General features: G+C 41.8%; 1 protein-coding gene across 1 annotated transcript in view; it reads right to left on the bottom strand.

Moving 5' to 3' along the window:
- The window catches only part of agrn (agrin), a 330093-nt gene extending 328066 nt beyond the window's left edge, over positions 1-2027 (bottom strand). Inside the window, exon 1 of the mRNA XM_066672367.1 lies at positions 1630-2027. Within this exon, the coding sequence (XP_066528464.1) occupies positions 1630-1812 (183 nt within the window). The 5' untranslated portion in view covers positions 1813-2027. The remainder of the gene's footprint in view (positions 1-1629) is intronic.
- Positions 2028-23414: the final 21387 nt, after the last annotated feature.

The following is a 23414-nucleotide window of genomic DNA, read 5'->3' as shown; positions in this document are numbered from 1 at the left end:
AGTCCAGTCGTCGTGTCGTCCATGGCAGATACAGCTCACTGGACAAAATAAATAAAAATAAAGCCCTGATATAAGGCACAGCTCACTGACCAGACACTCAGCTGCCCACTCCAAGGCTGTAGCAAGAAACTCCACCCTAACGACCAAACAAGAGCAGCTACTGTGTCAAAATACAAAGATACTAATAAGTAGATATTTTCTGGTGGGTCTAAATAAATGTATCTGTATCTGTAAGAAGGTGCATCAGCAGTGAGACCACTTTCATAGGAGAGAAGTAAGAAATAAAGCAGTGATAATGAAACACACACTTTTCAGAGAATACAGATTAATAATTCATAGTGAAACCAAGCGTCGTGCTGGTTCCACTGGATTTGTCCTGGGCTTCAGCTTTCTTTACAAATTTAACACTAAACTTCAAGCTCCTTAACAATTCAGGACTGTTTCTGGGACAATTGCAAGCTGTAGATCCGTGAGAATACGCATCGGCAGCAAGGGCTCATTTCTCTGAGAACTAAGTTTCAAAAAAACACTAGCAATGAAGCAGTGAGAAAGCCATTGCTTTTCTGCTGGGATTCAAAACTGCAACGACAAGGGCACTGTTTAGGGGAGCACATAAATATATAATAATACTGTAGTGCCAATTTTTTGGGGGGGGGTTCTATTTCATTTCTCCTGGAGGATTTCAGCAACAAATTTCAAGCCCCTTAAACACAAAGAATAAGAATGTGCAGTTCTCCTGCAGCACTCGCAGTGAGGACACTTTTCTCACAGGAATAAATAAATAATTAATAGTAAGGCAATGACAACGCCACATTCTGGACTGGTTAATGACACTGGCACTTAAAGTTCTGGGAAGGAATTAGTTTATAAATAAATACAACGCAGTAGCATTCCCTGGTGGGTTTTAACGTGTGGCAGGTGCTGGAAAATATGCACCTGGATATGGTGCTGGATATAAAGTGCAATTACAGGGACCAAATCAAGTTCTCCATGGTAAAGAATGTGAAGATGACCGCAGAGAAGAGCTACTGTAGGACTAACTACTGAAGAATCGAATGCTTGCGATGATGGAAAGTTGTTAGGGCACATAGCTAATGCACTGCAGACTGCTGGGGCTGTGTGCCCATGCTGACCTCATCACTCCCTGGGATATCAGTGAGCCATGGGCACGATCCTGTCACTTCTTCACCAGTTCACTTCTGTTAGTTCACTGCACATCGGGAACAAGATGTTCTGACCAAAACATTACAACCAGCCCAATTAGACTCTTATCAAGGCTCACAGTCTTGAAACAAAGGTGATGACCAGGGCACATTCTCTTTTGTGGATTCTGAAAGCAGAGTATGACTCTTTTAGGGAGAGATAAACAAATAAAAAACTATAAAGTAGTGACCGCTGTCATTTTCTAGTGGGTGTAGGTGGGTGACAGGTGCTTGACCGTCATCCTGGGTCCATTTCATGGTCCTGTGAACCGATCTACTGGAAGATTCCAGCAACCAACTCCAAACACATCAAAACTTCTTAAAAGTATGCGACTCTTCACAGAACCAGAGTCTGTGACCTGAATGAGGGGCTAAAAAAACTTCCCTCTTCTGCTTGAGCCCCCACCCCAGTCCTGGCTCCTCTTACCTTGCAGGAGTACGTGTTGTGGACCGGGTCCATGTTCATGATTTCCTCCACGGTCCCGGTCAGGACGATGTTCGCCTCTTCCTCCCGCTCCTCCAGGTTCTTCTCGGGACAACCGGCCCCGCAGCGGTGGCACGCGAGCACCAGAGCCACGCAAGCCCAGCCGAGCAAACTCCGCGTGCCCATGCTCCGACGAAGGCGAGCTCTGTGGTCGGCGTGAAGCTCGCGGACTCTTCTAAACTTTTACTTGCTGTAAAGGACGCGTGGCGAGCGCTGCGCTACTTTCGCGCGACTTTTCGTCCACCCGCTGTTTGCTGCTGCCGCGTGTTTGTGTGCGAGCTCAAAGCGCGCGCATCTGCCCTGTGTCCACTGCGCTGGAGAACCAGGTGCTGTGCTGGAAGAACAGAGTAAAGAGAAGGAGAGAGGGGAGAGGAGAACAGAGGAGAAGAAAGGGGGCAGGATTCTTTCTCAAGGAATGTGCTCTAGCACCGGGCGACTCTCTCTCCTCCGCCTCCTCCTCCTCCTCCTCTCAGAGTGACGCTCGTGATTTGCATGTAATCTGAATTGCTGATAAGCTGGACGGACCGAGGGCGCGCGCGGCTCCGGGCTCAACACAGTAGCGCATAGCGCCGCCGTCTGGAAACAATAACGTTACACCCGGCGCCGTAAAACCGTGTCCACAAAAGCACATGTCCGTTACAAAACCACTATTAGGCTCCAGCTTTTAAAATCCCCTACAACCACTTCCTGGTTACACAAAATGCTAAATGTTGCTAATGGTGCCTGAAACACAGTAAACAATGCTAGCCAAACTAAAAGGGCTAACCAAACTGCAGAGGTGCCTCAGTTAAACTAACAAAGTTAAAGGGTCCAGGGTGAATTCATCTAAGCAGAATGTGTCAGTTTAGCCCAAAGTCGAAACTGCTAAAATGTATTTAACATTTTGGATTAAGTACTAAATTTATTTATGGCCCTGGTTGTCAATCCTGATCCTGCACATTTGACAACTAATGAACTAATTAGCCCCTGTCAAAGTGATGGAGTGTGGATAAAATTATAACATACAAAGCAGAGGCCCACCAGGACCAGAAATGTGAGCCTGGGTTTTAATAATAACTGTATAAATGATGGAAGGTTAAAAATAAGTAAATAAATGTTACTCAATGTCATGTGTGCTAACGTCTACTAGCCATGCTAACACCACTACATTTTTTAGCTACACATTTTAAAGATTTTTCAATGTCATTGTGTGAAAAAAAATTAAGGAAAAAAGGTATAAAATCCTCATAAACATTTTATTAATTAAAAAATTAAAATCCCTAAAATATGAAACCTCAATTAACTTACACTGAAGTTTTAATGAGGCCTGTTATTCATGTAAATGTATAAATTTTTAGTTGTATATGTTTATAATAAAGTATAATTTATTCAGTGTAGGATTACAGGGAAGGAGTACGTTCACCAGTATTTCTGTATGGCTAATTTTCAACTATAGTCCTAGTGCAAGTACAAAGGTTTTTATTAGTAATATGTCATTATAGAACTGTGTAAATAAAGTAATTTAATATTATTAAGTCCCAGGGATTAAAGTGCGCATAAGAAACTAAAATAAATGTAAAAATTAAAAACTGCAATTACAATAGAATCAAGTACAATTGTGTTGCTTAACTAAAGGTACTGAATATGTTCCCTTGAGTGTGCCACCACAGAGACTGCTTTTCTGACAGTGTAGTGCCTGCTCTATGTACAGGTATATGGATTTCTGGGCCTATACTAACCCCTTAACACCCTCACAAATCAGTGAGCCTTGAGTTCTTGTTTTGGAAATACTCTGAATAATAATATAACCGTCACCGTGTTTGGCACTTACCAAATTTGCTTAGATCTTTACACTTGTATATTTATCTTGATTCCAACACATCAGCTTTATGTACTGTTCACATGGTACCTAATATACCCCGCCCCAGGACAGGTTCCACTGTAATGACACAGTCAGTAATATTCATTTCACCTGTCAGGGTTTTTAATCTTGTGGCTGATTTGTGTATGAACATGCAGCATATGTTTCATTGTGCTTGCAGAAACAACTTCTCAATGGTATTGAGGTTTCTAAAATAAAAGTCTGGTAGTGGGCATGGCTTTCAGTCCATGGGTTCCAGGCATGAAACGAATGGTCTTTTAGTAATTTCTTTAATTAGTAACATATTTAGTAAGTAATTCTCTGCCTGTATCACACTTGACAAGATAAGTGTTAAAATTACAGGGGGCACTTGTGGTTTATGGCACTGCTGACCATTACTAAATTAGCCCAGATATTAGACGATAGGGACGATAACTTAGCTCAAGCTAATTTTTTATATCATCGTCTTTAAGCTGTCTTAGTGGCTAAATATATTTTAGCAGAAGGGAGAAGGATGCTGCCAATATAATGGTTATTATGTACTTGATTCATAAATGCTGCCATGTGTGAGCTCTCTGGTGCCTGTCCTCGTCAGTTTCACCGTCCTAAAGCTGTAATTTCTGTCTATTCCAGGAAAATGACAGGGCGTGGGATCCCAAGTCAGTCTGATATATTTGTAGACAACATAATTTGTTCCTGATTTCCATTTCATGCCTCTTTTAATCATTACTCTTAAGCTGTCTCAGGCCAGGGCTCTTGTGTAAATTGTGAATGTAGCAGCATGGCTTCGACTATCAGCACTTTTTGTGTTATTACATTAAGGTTGAGAACAGTGTTGTTGATTAGCTATGGTGGCCCTGAGGGCTGTGCTTCAAAATACAGCAGATGAAACAGCTTTAAACTGTGTGGCCTACTGCACTAAAATAACGATTTCACCGTGACAGACCCAAAGTAAATACAAGGAACCTCAAAGTGGACAGCCCAGTAAACAATGAGCCGTTGATTCAGCGTTGAAATAACGTAATGACTGCCGTCTAATCAACGTTCTTTTAAGGTTGAAAATGAAAGTTGAAAAGACGTCCAAACACAGACATTGAAAAGACGACTATTAGACGTATTTTGGACGTCCACTGACGTTAGCGATTGGTCACCACTTAACTAACTTATTAAGATGGATTTTGGACGTCCATTGACGTTTAAAATATGTCCTTGACGGACAGACTACTTTTAGACATATTTTGAACGTCCAGGGAGATCACCAGAACTATTTCTCACATCGTTCCCATCACAATTCCCAAACAAATAGCATCTTTTACCAAAACTGATCAGATTTAAAAATGAGCCATTTGTTTATCTCATGCATTTGACCTCAGTCTTATTGGAGAGCCTCCAGCAACATCACTACACCACAAACAAAAGACTGAGTTTCAGCTCCCCCTCTGGCACGAATATCACAGTATACCATGATTCAATAGAAAGTGACAGAAGAACCATCTGTGATTTGGCAGTAGTCAGTAAGCGACATGTAGACAGTGCAACAAGTGGAAATCTATATATGCAAATGTTATAACACAAACCCAATCACTGAGTTTTGTCCTGTCTCTAAGATTTCCTTGGACCAGTATGACTCTTTCAGTTTTAGACCTTACTCCCATTTTGTTCCAATTCTCAACAGTGCACTGTAAATACCCACAAGTGACATCACAAGTGCAGCCCTGAATATGGCCACAATAAAAAAATAATCATAAACTATCTGTTGCTGCTAGTGTGAACATATGTTGAGTCCTTGTATAAGACTACGGACGCACTTCTTTACTTCTGTAGCCGGATTCAAATTGTAAGTCACTTTGCCAAATGCCTGTCTGAACGTCTTAAATCTTAAATTGTGGCCTACAAGTCCCTAGATATGTCACTGGCCTTACAGCACACTTAGCTGACCAAAGAAGCATGCGTTTATGAATTCTGAACAGACTAATAATGGGATTACAGAAGCATGAATTTATTGAGGGGAGTGCGGCTATTTAAACTTTAATATGTGGCTGGCCAGCCTTCCAGGAGAGTTAGTAATAGAAGCTATTATGCGAAAGTGTGCAAATGGCCATTTTAAGCCGTGTACTTATTTCTAATGGAATTTAACTCTGACAGTTTAAAGTGAATACAGAAAACCAATAACTGTAAAGTACTGCACATGGTCGGCCAGCTGAGAGATAAATCCCACATAACAATCTCCACAGTGGAGTGTTTAGACCAAAACTACTGCTGAAATAAAAACCCTGGCTGGGAGTTGTGGAGCCCCAGAGTTCATCAGCAGAAATCCTGCAGGAGGAAGAGTATGTGATGCCCGAAGCAGCCATGAGCTCTTACACAGCCCATTACACATATCTCTTCCCTTTGCATTTAGACTGGGACTCTCGCCTACCCTTTCCCCTTCTCCATCCTCCCAGCTCTCTCTCTCTCTCTCTCTCTCTCAATTTCCCTAGCTCGTTTTCACTCTTCCCCTACTTTCTTTCTCTCTCGCTTTGCTTCCCCCTTTGCTTCGGGGTCTCCAAGGTAGCATTATGCACACAGCCCACATAAAGCCCATTGTAATTGACCTCATTTGAGAAATACTGCCTCTTGTAAAACTGCTTACACTATTCTGAAATCTGTTTGGGAGTTTAGTGTTTCAGAGAGGGGAAAATCCTCTGCGGCTGCACGTATTTAAGACTGTGTAGAGCTGAGGGTGGATAAAAACACAAGCACCACAACAGCCACTGACACGCCGCTGGAATACACATACAAGCTGTCAGCGTCTCTGTCACGGCTCGAGAGCTTTAAGCATCACATGAAGTATCGCACTCCTCCACCACCAATGGTTTTGTGACGGCTTCTCTCTGCCCACAACTATTCCAGCACAAAAGAGTCTCCAAACTATACAAGCTTTAACAAGCAGCTGACTCAGAGAAGACGTTTATGAGAGCTTTTTGGTTTAGTTCAAGCCTAATCTGGGAAGATGTGCAATTATTGTTTAGATCTTGGCTCAGGGAGACATTTTCCCTCCGGCAAACTGTCATGCGCTGCTTTTCTGAGTTTCCACTGGGGAATTCTAGCCAAAGAGTTCCCAAACTTTAGTTTAAGGCCCTTGATTAAATGGTAAGTTTGACTTGCCTCTCACTATCATGACAGTGAAATGTGATTGGCTGACACTTTAATAACTTTTGATAGTCCTAGCATCTACTGTTTTTAAGGCAGCAGTGATACCAGCTCAATATCAGAACATGCAAATCCACTGAAGCTAATTAGATTTGGGCCTGTACATTACTTAAATGGAAGACCTCCTAGGAAACCCTGAGTGGCTGACTGAGGTCCAAAAGAGGACACTGTCCCTGTGGTCTGTGTGGATTCGAAGGCCAAATACGTATTGATATTGTCACTGTACTGAATAAATGGCACGTTCCTACAGATGAGACATAAGACCAAGGTCATGACTCTCTGAGGTCATAAAAGATCCCAGAGCATTTCCTCGATAAGAGCAGGGGTGTTAATCCGATATCCTGATAAATCTGACACCGTGGTCTCTTCTGACATCTTAATCACCCCAACCCCAGTAATTCCTCCTGCTTTCTTCTTTCTAACAGATTGGCTGCTGTCACATCACCCAATTGGAACCTGAGCTTGTGGCTAGTCCCTTAAAATGTGAAGGGTTAGGCTTTGGATCTCTAGAAAAGCAAAATATTTCTGTAATTATCAATTGATTACGGTAGGGTGACCAGATCTGAGATGGTGAAAAAGAGGACACGCCTCCGGGGCGGGGGGGGTTAATGAGCTCTTGTCCCTCGCTGCCGTTGTATGTTTAGCTGAACCTATGTGTGCTTTTAGGTCCTTTACACCTTTATTTGCTACACATGGGAAAACATGGGAATTTCTTTTTTGAATCATCTGAGAACTTACATTTACGTTTCCGCATAGCTGCTCGAGATGAGGGTAGGTACATGAGCTTTGCCTGACGTAAACAAGGACTACTGACGTGCAGACTGACCAATTAAATGTTTATAGAGAAGGTTATCGACCAATAACGGTAGCTCTACAGTCAGACCGTCCAATCAGAAGATTTTAGGCTACTTCACCACGCCCCCTTCTCACTCAAGCGAACCAATCGGAGTAGGGGAGGGCGGGACTAGTTTGTGAACGAAACGCTTCTCGAAGTTCTATGTAAGCTCTAGAAAAACAAAATCCCGGATGTTTGGTAAATTCCACCCGGACATTTTTTTAAGTCTAAAAAAAGAGGACATGTCCGGATAAAAGAGGACGTCTGGTCACCCAAGATTACGCAATCAACCAGTCAATCCCTGATAATGCCTCAGTCATCCAAAGCCAGGAGTCCAGCAGAACACAACTGGCTTCAGTCCTCAATCACTCAGTAAGAAGATAGCCAACCTGGGGCATTCTCTTTAGGAACACACCCTGGAGGGGGCACCGGTCCTTCACAGGGCGACACACACTCACACTTATGGGCATTTTTGAGTCACCAATCCACCTACCAATGTGTGTTTTTGGACTGTGGGAGGAAACCTACGCAGAAACTGGGAGAACACACCAAACTCCTCACAGACAGTCACTCAGAGCGAGACTTGAACCCACAACCTCCAGGTCCCTGGAGCTGTGTGACTGCGACACTACCTGCTGCACCACTCGATATATCAACTTTGATTACAGGTGACATTATGTTTAATTCAGAATTTATGGCATTTAATGAGAATTGCCATTTGATTTGCTTAAACATTCTGTAGGCTACAGCTAGGAGAGCCTTGCAACACCTTACCAAGATGATAATTGTGGGTGGAGAATGGGTCCATTTGTGTAATGGCATTGAATGAGTGTTTGCAAAGCATTTCAGGAATTAAGCAATTCAGTCATTTTCCTATGCATAAAACACTCACTCACACACACACACACACACACACACACACACACACACACACACACACACACACACACATGGCACAGAAATGCTGGCTTTATCAACCAAGCCTTCTGTTTTTGGCTCCAGTATTTTTCTCTTTTATTTATTTATTTATTTATTTATTTTGGTGAAAACTACATTTAGCCCATTATCAGGTTTTAGACTCAGAGGAAAACAACAATCACCCCCTTTACCTCCACTGCCTAGCATTTCTATCATTCTTCCTCCTCTCTCACTCTCTCTCTCTCTCCCTCTGTCTTTATTCCTTCATAATTTACAATCCTTCCATTATTTTATTGTGCTAACCTTTGAGGGAGAGGTGCCTCATCATCCATCATCTCCCTCACACCCATTCAGTCTCCACTGAGAACAGTAGAGTACTGTATTGAAGCCTGCTGCATTATGGCTGAAGCTGAGAGGACGTATTGAGCATTTCTGAACCCTGGCAGACTGCACTGCTTGTGCTGCTGGCCTTATGTATCTTTTACAAGCCTCTGAAGGACAAATGTTGTTAGCGCTATGACATAATTCACACTGCAACCTCCTTCTCCTGTGTCCACACTTACAGCCAAGGGACAAATCTGAAGTGATGAGCTGAGATTAATGTAAAATAGTCACAATCCACATGACTGTGTGCATCAAACTCCTCTCACCAATCAGAGACAGCTTCTCCCAGGCAACGCAGAGGGCAAAAAGTGTATGGATACAAAGGGTTAAATAAGAGAGAGGGAAGAATAAAGCAAAGTTAATAAAGAGAGCGAGAGAGAGAGAGAAAGAGGAGAGAGAGAGAGAGAGAGAGAGAGAGAGCACTAAGAGCATGGGAAAGAACAGGTGCACTGCTGAACTCACACAGAAACTGTAGCTGTACTGCACTTTAATGCAGATCCTCTGTAAAGCGAACTCTGGGAAATGCAGGATAGTTTGCAGTAAAGCTAAGCCCAGGTGGCTAGGGTTGTTTCATAATGAGACAGAGAGAGACTAAAAGAGTTCAGATTTAGTGAGAATCCAGCAGAAACAAATTACACACACATGTGCAGGAAAGGCCTTCAGCGATATGGCACCCGCACACATTACAGAACGGGAATCAGCGCTTCAGCTCATTTCCTTTAGTGCGGTGAGCAGATCACTGAAGAGATGTCTGAGTCCAACCCTATAGGGAGGGTAGTGATAGAGAGAGAGAGAGAGAGAGAGAGAGAGAGAGAGAGAGAGAGAGAGAGAGAGAGAGAGAAAGAGAGAGAGAGAGAGAGAGAGAGAGAGAGAGAGAGAGAGAGAGAGAGAGAGAGAGAAAGTGGTGGGTGCCCAGGGCAGGTGTTGTCCCCTGCTGCAGGTTAGTTCTCACACCTGGAGCTGGACTGAACACTGGACTAGAATGCTACATTTCTGTCTGCAGTCTTTCGTCGAGTAGATCCTTTTTTATTTCCTTCAGAGGCGAGTAATTGCTGGGAAAATTACTGCATTCCACTAAAGAGAGAGAGAGAGAGAGAGAGAGAGAGAGAGAGAGAGAGAGAGAGAGAGAGAAATAGCTCATGTTTAACCAAAGGTGCATTTCCTGGAGTCTATCAGCATTGCAAACAATCAAGCAAACATAGCCCATCTGGGCACAGCGTGGACAGCCCTGTGGTCATTCATATGGACCCCAGACTGCCCTTTCTTTACCTCTTCCAGAAGAGAAGTTTACACTTAGACACAACTGCATTTTACTACCAACCCACTGACACAGACCTGGAATTTGGGTTCATACATACAGTGTGGGGCCAAAGGTCTGAGACCACACTGAAAACACAGCATTTGATCTTTGAGAGACTTAACTTGTGGAGTCCATACAGCTCCGGTGTTTGCAGATATTAAAGGCTAAGTACCAGCTATGAAAGTGTTAAACAAATAAATACAGTGGAATTTGAGTTCCTAACTTGTGTTTATTGATAGTCAGAAAACATGTTATTTCTTACTAATTCAGGGAATAAGGTTTGAAAGACCGTTGGTCCCCCCCCCCACCCGGTGTTCGGAAACTCTAATAGGCGTCTTGCCTGTGACGTAGATGGTGGACACCAACTCTAGAAGTTGCACTTAATTTAATGCAAAATGACGAAAAGGTGTGTTGTTTTTGGCTGAAATCATTCAATGTACAGTGGGACATCTGTGAACAAATGGCCCAACGATCCCAAAATATCCAGAAAATGGACTAAATTTGTCAACTTTACACGGGCACTTTGGAAAGGACCATCCGCTCACTCCGTTATCTGTAGCTCATTTCACTGGCGCTTTTCCAACAATATGGGCATGTAAGGACACCAACGAAAGGTGTTCAAGAGCCTCTGTAACATGGAGGTGAACAGGGTAAGGACACTCACTTCGCCTGTTTTAGTTGGTGTTAGTTAACGTTAGCTTGACTTGCTAAACTCGGTGGCTCAGATTATACTCGGCTACGTAGCTGCATTACGGAGGTTTATAGTGTCGGATGAATTCGAGTTCGACTTCGATCACATTTACAAGAATAACGGTACCTCTAAATTTGAGTTTAGCTTATTGCTAGGCTATTGTCATGAATAATGTTGGTTATTTAGCTAGATACTGTCATAACAGTCAGTCATAACGGTGTTTTCCCGCGGCGTTGTTCAGCCGTTGTTCAACAGTGATGTCACGGCTGCATTCAAGAATTTCCGTAGCGAGCTCGGGTTTTTCCGTCAATTTAATAAAATTGTCAGTTTTAAAGCAAATTAAGCTGCTATTTTCGTTTTAATTCATACTTATATATGTCAGTAACTACAATAATGTGAAGCATTAGATTTTCATTAGATCTGTGGTAACCTGAGTTTCTTACTAAAGCCACCATTTTAAACACAGACTCATGTGGCATAAGGCTTTAAAAGATGCTGATCATACAGCATTTGAACACAGCTGTCCTTCATATTTTGTTAACAATTCATGATGAACGGACCAATAGAAACACTCTAAGATTAACTTGAATAAAATCATTTTTACATCAACTTCCATTGAAAATTAAGGAGGTTTTTCTTCTCTTGTAAAGTTCCTGTTTTGGGAGAAACTTTTCACTGCACATCTGCACAGTTTGAAGGTGCATGACAGGATTATGTAGGGGTCATAACAGACTTACAGACAATTACAATAGCAAAGAACTTGCATTTCTATAGTTTTTACAAAAAAAAAACAGGGCATTTTTGTCCACTTCTGAATTAGTGTGTAGACTTTTGCTGAAGCTTTTATTGATCCTCTTCTGCATCAATATCAGGGTCTGGGTCATAGCTTAGCCCAGTTATTATGTGCTGCAATACAGATAAATAAACATTCACCTGCTTAAATTTACATTCATTTGAATATCATCTACACATGAACAGGTCCTGCACACATTTTAAACTCTTTGTTTAATGTGGTGCAGTGTTTCAGCATGCTGGCTCTTTTCTCCCCTCATTAGGCTCCTCTCTACTGTATAAATTTGGAAAACTCTTATTGCTAACGATGCCTTAGTCTCACCTGCAGTCTGATCTCTCCTCTTCACCATCATCATTACCTGAGTTTCTTATGATTATATCTTAGAGATAGCATTTAAATGTACATCAGTGAAGAGTGTGTAGAAAATAGGGGTGAACAGGCATTTCATAACTGCTGGAAACCATGGGTCAGCTGCTTTTATTATGGAAATAGAAATGTGCTCCTTCTGCATGTCATGTGGGAGTAGAAGCAGTGTTTTGTTCCTGTTGGTTTTAATTAACAATTCAAATTTTCTCTTATGATCCCAATTTTGGTCAAATCTTAGTAACTCAGCATGATGTAAACATTCAAGCAAGAACAATGATATCGGTCGAACCTATACGAATGTTATATATTGTGTAATACCAAGGTACTGTAATATAGTGCTCCTGAGTGTGTTGAACTGTTAAATACTGTGGCACTGGCTGCAGTTCAGATACAGACACTTCAGTGGATACATGTGCTAACCTTTTCCCTCTCTGCCTGGTAGCACTGTTTTTGGGTGGAATTTGCAATGGCTACCAATGGGGAGAAAATGTACCAAATATTAGATCTTTTGGTGTGGCCTTCCACTGAAAACTATCACTTGGTTTTGTAGTCATTGACTACTATGAATATGTAACTAGGCATGTATTGGATGCCCAACATGGAAGGCTCCCATAAATCCCTTAAATGGCCAGGTTCAAACTTCAATTCCACTTCAGGAACCCTCTGTGAAATGACATAGCTTTACAAGTAGTTACTAAATAACTAGCCTTAGGCTATAATAAGCATGGGAATGTAAAGGGTTAATAGCCAGTTTATTGACCTTTGACAGAGACAAACGCCAGTTCTGATAAGAGTGGACACCTGTCTGCCCTGCACTGATAACCTGGAGCAGGAGCCTTAAGGCCTACAAACTCATACTACCACACACACACACATACACAGGGCCAAACCCATTAAAACAAGACCAAACCCCAGGCAGCAGAATCAGGCTCCTGCCTCCTTATCACAGCAGTCCAGCCTTAGAAAAGGGAAATCACTGATAACGTCTCCACCCCCAGATTACACTTCCTAAGGCTGCACTGTATCAACGAGTCATGTTATAAATCACTTCACTAAGGATTCACCAAAATCATGGCAACCAAATATTTCAGACCAAAACTGTTCTGTGCAGGCAGTGAACCAGCAGCAGGGTCATGGGTCATGGGTGTCAATGTACAGTACTTACATTCTCATGCTTAGACGCCAGAATATAACTACTGCACAATTTAAGGTACGTAAGTAAATCTTTATTTATATAGCACTTTTCTCAAAGTGCTTTAGAATACAACACAGACATACACACATACACATTCATACACATGAGTCTTCAATATCAATCAACGTTCAAATAGTTTTTTAGTTTGAGGTAGAAGGTGAAATGGACATTCTATCACGCTATCAAACTATCACACCATCTGTAACTGCTGCACCATTTAAAGGGAACGTAGTTCTAAGCTTCACCCCTTTTAAGGTGGAGCGGAAAAATAACAACTGTTAGTTGTACGTGGCTGAAGTCCACAAGTCTGTAAGGTTTTATTTACTGTTTGAATTACCACAGAAACTCATTTGTAACTCAAGCTGTTTAGTTTTGTAGCACTTTCTGTAATGCATTTAGCAATGTCCCTTCAGGGCCACCGTACTTAAGCGATACAAAACAGCAAAAGTAAGCGAATATTACCCACCTATGGAGCAGAAATAGAGCAATCCTCATTTTGGTTTGTGTTTTCAACATTTGAGTTCTCTTTGTTATCGCTAAAAACTCCAGATGCCTCTGCAAGAGCAGGGAGAACTAGCATTCTGGGGCTTTCTGAACACATTAGACAGATTTTGAGCACGAAAACAGACTATAGAGCTAGAAAATGGCAAGGAAACTTCTTCTAAATTTTAGAAAAAGTGTTTTTTGATTCCAATAGTGAACTTCAATGTCCTCTTTTTTAGACTAAAATAAATGTCCGGGCGGAATTTCACAAAATGTCCGGGATTTTGTTTTTCTAGAGCTTATAGAATTTCAAGAAGCGTTTCGTTCACAAACTAGTCCCGCCCTCCCCTACTCCGATTGGTTCGCTTGAGTGAGAAGGGGGCGTGGTGAAGTACCCTAAAATCTTCTGATTGGACGGTCTGACTGTAGAGCTACCGTTATTGGTCTATAATCTTCTCTGTAAACATTTAATTGGTCAGTCTGCACGTCAGTAGTCCTCGTTTACCTCAGGCAAAGCTCATGTACCTACCCTCATCTCGAGCAGCTATGCCGAAATGTAAATGTAAGTTCTCGGATGAATTCAAAAAGAAATTCCCATGTTTTCCCATGTGTAGCAAATAAAGGTGTAAAGGAACTAAGCATACAACAGCAGCGAGGGGCGAGAGCTCATCACTGTGGCGTCTGATGTACAGTATGTGTTTATTGTCAGCTATTTTTGGTGGAATTGTGTCCTGAATTTTGGCGCATCAGTACACTTGACCGTATATCCACTGGAACCTTTCGCTGAGTAATGTATGTAAAGATCTTTTTTCCCTGAGTCAAAGCCTGTTCGGAGCATACTCTCTCTCTTTCTCTCTCCACTTGTCAGAAGAAAGTCGGACTGAGCTGAGCAGCTGTGATTTAGAGATCAGTTTGGCTTTATGGAAGCGATTCATTCTCAGTGCGCTTGGGCAGACAGCTTGCGCACACACACTCAATTAGGAAATGAGTCCGCTGAGGCCGCTCCAGTCTCCCACGCCACAGTAAATTAGCTCCAATCAAAATGTCTCCGCAGGCTGATCTTATTATTGGCCACAGAAAAATGTAATAATAAAAAGGTGCCCTTTCTGGAAAAATAGAAGCATAAGCAGAGCAGATTTTCCAAAGGTTCTCCAGGGAACAATGCTGGTGATGAGCAATCATTACGGTCCAGTTCAAAGGTGCCATTCACTGCACAAAACCACAGAGACAATAATGACATGGTCATTCCTTTTATGATTGCTACACTGCCTATCAAAAAGCTATGAAAACCCATTTGTTATTTTGTGTTAAACAAAGACCCACCCATAGTTCTTACTTAAGTCAATTCACTACAGTTGAATAGGGTCATTGTTTAAATCAGTAAAGTTCAGCAGTGCAGCGCTGGTCCTACCGTCATCATATCATCAGTTTCATACTTTGTGATGTCTCAGCCATCTGTGGATGGGAGTTCCCATCACAGCACTGGATCCAAGTTCATGTGGGCATAGTGTGGGTTGACTTAATAGTCAAGTGAAATATAGTGGATATTATTATTGTTTCTACTATATACAATGTCGGTCTGCTGTTAAATGAAACAAAGTTCCTCCAGGACTAAGGTGCTACATCATACAACCCACACAGAACTAAAGTGCACAAGTGCAACATGTTCAGCAACGCAAGACATGTGTAACAATGCAAATGAAGGAAGAGCAACACAAGAAAATAACAATAAACAATACACAATTAACAGTACACATAAGGACAGAGTAGAGACATAAAGAAATCGAACAGAAACATGACGAAAAGATCAGAAATCCATGAAAATATTGGGAAAAAAAGAATGCAGAAGGACAACAAAGCAAAACCAGCAAAAAAGCAGAGAAGAAAGAAAACCAGGATAAAATGGAAGTTCTGTCTACTTCACACTGCTGTTTTTATTTATTTATTTATTTATTTGGTGATGAGCTGTGTGTGGCTCAGCTGTAAACAGGGCTGTTTTGACAGGATGCTGTGTTGTTTGAGCCTTGTGGTATTGTGACCAGGGAGCTACACTTTGTATCAACTTTAATAACCTCTTTCCAAGTGTTTTGAGCCGTCTAGTGGCATGTCTCTAGATTCATATCTTCTGGAGCTGTCCACTGGCACTGCATTAGCGGGAGTTTGAAAAGAGATGTTGTCTGGATTCCTGTGTGACTGATGAAGCATGTACCTGCTGTCACCTTCCCTGGTTGGTGGCTTTGATTGTGATTGGGAAAGTGCTAGCTATCAGGGTGGCATTGGCAATTATGAATGACTGGGGAGAAAGCTGGGATTAAAACACAAAGAATGTTTGCCAGATGATTGCGAATATTCTTACAAGTTTCCAAACTACTACAGTAGGACATACATTTCATATACCACCTTAAAACCACATTCAATAAGGCATTTTCAGATTTGTCTTCTCATTTGTTAGCACATAACCAAATCACTTTTAAGGTGGAATGGGAAACTTGAATAAGCTAGCATGGGAATCAAAATGTCAATGGATACAATTTGGGAGAGTATTTAGAAAGAACACTCTCTCTGGTTTAAAACTTGGTTTGGGGTAAGTTAAAGAGTTAATTTAGGGTTCAGAGTTAGGGTTTGTGCTTCAAAAATCTTATTGTTGTTTTGGACGAGTCATTTGGATGTATTCACTTATACTGAGCTCATAGTTTACAGAGGGCAGTAGTGGGTTCAGGGAGTTGAAGACTCTTTGCTGAAGTGATGACTAAGACCTGAGTCACATGTTCAAAAGAATGAAATGGAATGAAGGTGGGGGCCAGATTCTACTCCAAACACAATTCTCCCTGCATCACTGCCCACTCTGCTAATGGCCAGCACAGCTCCATTAGGCAATAGCAGACAGATGAGCTCCTGTCTGCTGCCACTGAACTCTGGGATTGATCATTGCTGATATGGATTTGCTCTCTACTGTGTATTATTCCAGAAAGCTGTTTCTGTCTGGTGCAGCTGGTAAAGTAGCCCAGGGTGACTTGAGAATCTAAGCTTCTAAAAGATAAAAAATATATAAATAAATAAGTAAATAACAAAACAAAGATACAAGCTCTGGAACAGAAAGAATTTAAAGATACTTCACAGACGAAAAATTGAGTACCACCTCAATGAGTCTAACAGGTGCTCTAAGCTACATTTGCAAAAGACAACCAAGAACCAACCCTCCAGGTTTTAACTCATCTACTGATCTATCACAGCTATCACAACACAAACTCTCTCTAATCTACACCTACAACAAGAACAAAGTAAGCTAGGCGTGCCTAGCTTTGCCGAACCGCCATTAGCCATATAGCCATTGTCACAGAGGTGTTTCTGGCATTTCAAAAACAGGAAAGCCCAAAATACGTACCCTTGTCATTGGAAGGTCTGGAGAAGCTTTGGAGCTTCATATAAATGTCTTTGTTTACATGTGGTTTTTATTGTGTGATTGTGCTGTGCAGAAAATATTGAGGGCAGGTAATAAATGCAGAAATGAAAAGAGGAGCACAAGGTTTTGTTCATAATATATAACACCGGCATCAGTGTTTTTCTTGTTCATTTTATTTAAAAATAAATACTAGATGATCTTCCACCAAAGAACAAAGAAGACCAAGAACATTTAGTTGATTTTAAGAATTACAATTACTTATTTATTCAATGTGATTTATTCAATCTAATTTACTTAGAGTAAAGGACGTGAAGTTTAAGGAGGCTGTGTTCAGCGATACGGAGTTTTATAAAAACATTAATGCCACAAAATGTCTCCCCACCACTTCCCTTTGCAATATTTCAGGCAAAGACACACACGGTAAATGTTGCCGAGTTCTGAGTCGTCCTGCTGAGCTTGTGAAAAGTGGAGAACCAGTGGAACCAATGCTGAGCTGAGGCTCTGGCCCACGCGCATGGTGTTACGCCAAACACAACCCCAGAAACACATACAAACAGAGCATGGTCCTGTCTTTTTTCCTATTATTTATTTATATGAAACTTTTTAAATGGCCCCATCCAGCTCCACAGGGCAATAATGCTGTGTGTGAGGCTCTGAGCTCTTTCTTGAGTTCCTGAACCTCAGATGAAGCTACGGTTCATGCCAAAGAACCTACTACTCTTTGGTTCTAGACGGGAACAAAATGTTCTGGTTTACAAACCAGATGTCGGTGGAAAAACGCAGAACGGTTCCCAATTTAGTTCACAAACTGGAACAATTCTCTCACTGGTGGAAAAGCGCTATAGGAAACATGGCTGAACTAACAGCAGAAGAAGAAATAACGTTATGTAGTTCAACATTAGGAGTCAGTCAGTCAGTAAGAGAAAATGCCTGTTCTAGATCCAGCAAAAAAACAACAATAAAAAAATCTCTCCCCTGGGGCACTATACACTGGGAGCCTATTGCTTTTCTCTGCCACCTTACTGTCCTGGGGGGCCAAGGCTTTCACTTCAATATTGTTTTTTGATTAAGTACTCACAAACTGATAATTAAATAAAAGCTGGACGCATGTAGTTTCTTAATCAATAATTTAGGTTATTAAAGGTTAATTCCTATAAATACCACTGTGATAAATTGAAGTAATAATTTTACTATAGCTTCATTATCAGTGCTTTAAATACCTTCTTTTTAACTGGAATCAGGACAAGTTTTAAAAAATGTTATGATAATTAATAATTTTGCACCAAAATTTTCCCACCACTTATACCACAGAGATTCTATAAACAAGTTGACTGATGCACGTATTTTCTGTTTTGACCAGATGCACTGGTTTCCTCCCACAGTCCATGTGGGTAGATTGACTGGATATGTAAGAGTGACTGGGTGAGTGTGTGATGCCCTGTGGGGGAGTGGTGCTCTGTCAGGTGTGTGTTCCTGCCTGGAGTCAATGATACTGTGAAGACCCTGAGCCTACTGCGATCCTGATCAGGATGAAGTGGTTATAGAATAAGAAAGAATAAATTAATAAATGAATGATATCACATTAAATAAATTTTAATAAAAAGCTCAGATTTTCTCCCAAAGTCCAGAAACACAGGTAGGTGGTAGATGGAGTGTAAAACTATTCATATGTGTGAGGGTGAGATTGAATGGGTGAGTGTGTGATGCTCTGTCCCTGAAAAGTATAAAGTGGAAAGAGAAAAATAATGAAGAAATGAATGAATGAATGAATGAATGAATGAAAAAATGCTTGATTAAATCTACAAACCGGATTCCAAAAACATTGGGACACTAAACAAATTGTGAATAAAAACTGAATGCAATGATGTGGAGATGGCAAATGTCAATATTTTATTCATAATAGAACATAGATGACAAAAGTTTAATCTGAGTAAATGTAACATTTTAAAGGAAAAATATGTTGATTCAAAATTTCACAGTGTCAACAAATCGCAAAAAAGTTGGGACAAGTAGCAATAAGTGGCTGGAAAAAGGAAATGGAGCATATAACGAACAGTTGGAAGACCAATTAACACTAATTAGGTCAATTGACAACATGATTGGGTATAAAAAGAGCTTCTCAGAGTGTCAGTGTCTCTCTGAAGCCAAGATAGTAAGAGGATCACCAATTCCACCATTGTTGCGCAGAAAGATAGTGCAGCAATACCAGAATGGTGTTACCCAGCGTACAATAGCAAAGACTCATAAGTTATCATCATCAACCGTGCATAACATCATCAAAAGATTCAGAGAATCTGGAACAATTGCTGTGCGTAAGGGTCAAGGCCGTAAAACTCTACTGGATGCTCGTGATCTCCGGGCCCTTAAACGTCACTGCATCTCAAACAGGAACGCCACTGTCAAGGAAATAACAGAATGGGCTCAGGAATACTTTCAGAAAGCATTGTCAGTGAACACAATCCACCGTGCCATCTGCCGTTGCCAGCTGAAACTCTACAGTGCAAAGAGGAAGCCATTTCTAAGCAAGCTTCACAAGCTCAGACGTTTGCACAGGGCCAGGGCTCTTTTAAAATGGAGTGTGGCAAAATGGAAGACTGTTCTGTGGTCAGATGAGTCACGATTTGAAGTTCTTTATGGAACACTGGGACGCCATGTCATCCGGATCAGAGAGGACAAGGATAACTCAAGTTGTTATCTACGCTCCGTTCAGAAGCCTGCATCACTGATGGTATGGCGTTGCATGAGTGCTTGTGGCATGGGCAGCTTGCATGTCTGGAAAGGCACCATTAATGCAGAGAACTATGTTCAGGTTCTAGAACAACATATGCTCCCATCTAGACGTCATCTCTTTCAGGGAAGACCCTGCATTTTTCAACAAGATAATGCCAGACCACATTCTGCAGCAATCACAACATCATGGCTACGTAGGAGAAGGACCCGGGTACTGAAATGGCCCTCCTGCAGTCCAGATCTTTCACCTATAGAGAACATTTGGTGCATCATAAAGAGGAAAGAACAAACAAAGAAGGCCCAAGACGATTGAACAGTTAGAGGCCTGTATTAGACATGAATGGGAGAGCATTCCTATTTCTAAACTTGAGAAACTGATCTCCTCTGTCCCCAGACATCTGTTGAGTGTTGTAAGAAGAAGAGGGGGATGCCACACAGTGGTAAAAAATGGCAGTGTCCCAACTTTTTTGGGATTTGTTGATGCCATGAAATTTTGAAACAACATATTTTTCCCTTAAAATGATGCATTCTCTCAGTTTAAACTTTTGATCTGTGATTTGTGTTCTATTCTGAATAAAATATTAGATGTTGCCATTTCCACATCATTGCATTCAGTTTTTATTCACAATTTGTTTAGTGTCCCAACTTTTTTGGAATCCAGTTTGTATTTAGCTCCGACTGGGTCAGTGTAATATGTGACTGTCTCAGTTTGTTCCATAACATTTTCTGTATGTTATTAAACACTGTGATTCCATATGTTTTATCGGTCTAAATGAAATGTGAAAGATTATGTGATTCATCAGCAGCACAGTAAGTGAAGTCCTCAGATCTGTCAGGCAGCCAGTCAGGGCTTGTCAGAAGCGCCATACACTCCTCCACGTCTCTGCTGCTCTCTCTAAGTGAAAGCAGAGTGCACACAGCCTGCGGCCTTGTGCCTCACTGCTGAAGAATTTCAGGTCCTGTATCCGGGGCCCAAGCTCTGACATGGCCACCCCCCAAAAAAACACACAAAAGCAGTTGTTACCCTCTTTACCTCTGCCTTTTAATTTCCTCATCCAGCGGCCATTGCTCTCAGTGCTCTGGCACACAATCAGCCAATGCTGGAGCAGAGGGAGGATAAACCCACCCTCTAATAATCACCCTTCTTTATTCCTCTTTCACAGCTCAGGCCCAGATCCTAGTGAATATAACCCAGCAGTATGTCACTCATCACAGATTTCCAGGTACTTTCCACTGCTCTGTTCAGTAGGAGAGATTTCCAAGTCCTTCTTTGTGCTATGAACGTTCAATCAAAGTCATTATTCAGAGCGACTTATGTCATCTTGTTCCTCACCAGTAGAAATAGGATTAGAGTTCAAATACCATTGAATAAAGGCTCAGCTACAGGCAGGAGTCAAGTCAAACCTAAAGAGAGAAAAATAAAATAAATATAAACACAATACTGTACCAGACTATTTGCTAAATCTCTGGGAAAAAGAAACACATTACAAGTCATTTCAAGCAAGTTCTGGATGTCTGGAGTGATGAGTCTCCAGTCTGAATTTGAATACAGCAAGAGGCTGTACTGTTCGGACTGTAGAGGCCAGTGGAAAATCACTCAAGAGTCTTGAGGCTTGTCTCTCACGTGACTTGAAGGAGGATGGTTCAAGCCCAGCGGTACCTGAGGCACTAAGCACTCGAGGAACAGCTTGAGTTTTGCTCATTGGCATCATGTAGGAAGGAGCTGGTATATTCTTGGAAATCAAGTGTTTTAAATCTGATGTAAGCAGCTACTGGAAGCAAAAGATACATCTATATACAGCATAATATTCCTCATTATGAGTGCTACTAATACTATTCAACATATTTCTAGATAATTTAACATGTTTGAAGTGATTTTTTCAAGGGTGTCTTATTCCATTGGCTGGAAATATTCTCATGTTCCAAATATTATTTCTTGAAATGTGTCAAATTATCTGCCAGTGCGATAAAACAATTTCACCAAATAAATGACTTCAAGCATTTAAATCCATAATAGTTACAATACATTCATTATCTGTAACCCTTATCCAGTTCAGGGTCGCGGTGGGTCCAGAGCCTACCTGGAATCATTGGGCGCAAGGCGGGAATGGAATACACCCTGGAGGGGGCGCCAGTCCTTCACAGGGCAACACACACACATTCACTCACACCTACGGACACTTCTGAGTCGCCAATCCACCTACCAACGTGTGTTTTTGGACTGTGGGAGGAAACCGGAGCACCCGGAGGAAACCCACACGGACACGGGGAGAACAGTCACCTGGAGCGGGAATCGAACCCACAACCTCCAGGTCCCTGGAGCTGTGTGACTGCGACACTACCTGCTGCGCCGTGCCGCTCACCTGGAACATTGTTTTTGGAGCAATAACCATAAATAAAGACCCATAAAATATCGGACCTTACAGATATATTGACTAGATATAGGATGAGTTCACTTTTTTGTACATTATAATGACTACTTTGTTCTCTTTTTTTATCTGTTTTGTCTAAATTAAAATGCCACAGTTAGCCGTGTGACCAGTGCTAATGAAGTAGAACAACAGTGCATAGTACAGGTAGTGAGTAACACCCTGGCACGTGGGAGTCTGGGGTTCCTTCTCCATGTCACTCCATCACACTACCTCATTCCAATGAGGGCCCACGGGCATGACTCTTCACATTACATTTCCCCACATCTGCAGCAGGATTTTAAAGATTGTATGTTACTCTGTTCAAGATTGACTGCCAACTGCAATAGCTGTAAAACATGTTGTCACCCAACAGTATATCAGTGAGAGATTCCCTGGTATTTTTCACTGCTCTGTTTAATCAGAGATTTTCAAGTCTTCCTTTGTGCTAGGAAAGGTTCAGTCAAACTAAAGACACTGAGCGTCAAATGTTACAACATGCAGGATGTGTCAGATGCAACTCAAACCTTTGTCTGCCACCAGAAACCAAGCAATAACAAAACTGACTTGATAACATGTTGACAACCACAGATAGGCTCTGAACTACAGCCAAGGGTCATGACAAAGTGATGAAAAACATTTCCAAAAACCTCTCTGCCTTTGTATAGCAGTGTGGCAGGCTGGTTAAGGCTAAACACAGTGTGCAATATTGAGTCATTTCATTGCATGGTTTGGCTTTGTACTGTAGCAGACTGAACCTAAAATGACTTATATGCTATCGATGATGCACTAATCAATATTCATTCATTCATTGTCTGAAACCACTTATCCAATTCAGGGTCACGGTGCGTCTGGAGCCAACCCAGAATCATTGGGCGCAAGGCAGGAACACATCCCAGAGGGGGCACCATTCACTTACAGGCACTTTTGAGTCATCAATCCACCTACTGCAAGGAAACCCACACGGACACAGGGAGAACACACTCCTCACAGACAGTCACCTGGAGCAAGACTCGAACCCACAACCTCCAGGTCCCTGGAACTGTGCTGCTGCGACGCTACCTGCTGCACCACCGTGCTGCCTTACTCCATCCATCCATCCATCATCTGTAAGCGCTTATCCAGTTCAGGGTCGCGGTGGGTCCAGAGCCTACCTGGAATCACTGGGCGCAAGGCGGGAATACACCCTG

Source organism: Hoplias malabaricus, chromosome 5, assembly GCF_029633855.1.
Source record: "Hoplias malabaricus isolate fHopMal1 chromosome 5, fHopMal1.hap1, whole genome shotgun sequence".
In the NCBI taxonomy this organism is placed as follows: domain Eukaryota; kingdom Metazoa; phylum Chordata; class Actinopteri; order Characiformes; family Erythrinidae; genus Hoplias; species Hoplias malabaricus.
This window is presented reverse-complemented; position numbering and strand designations above follow the sequence as displayed.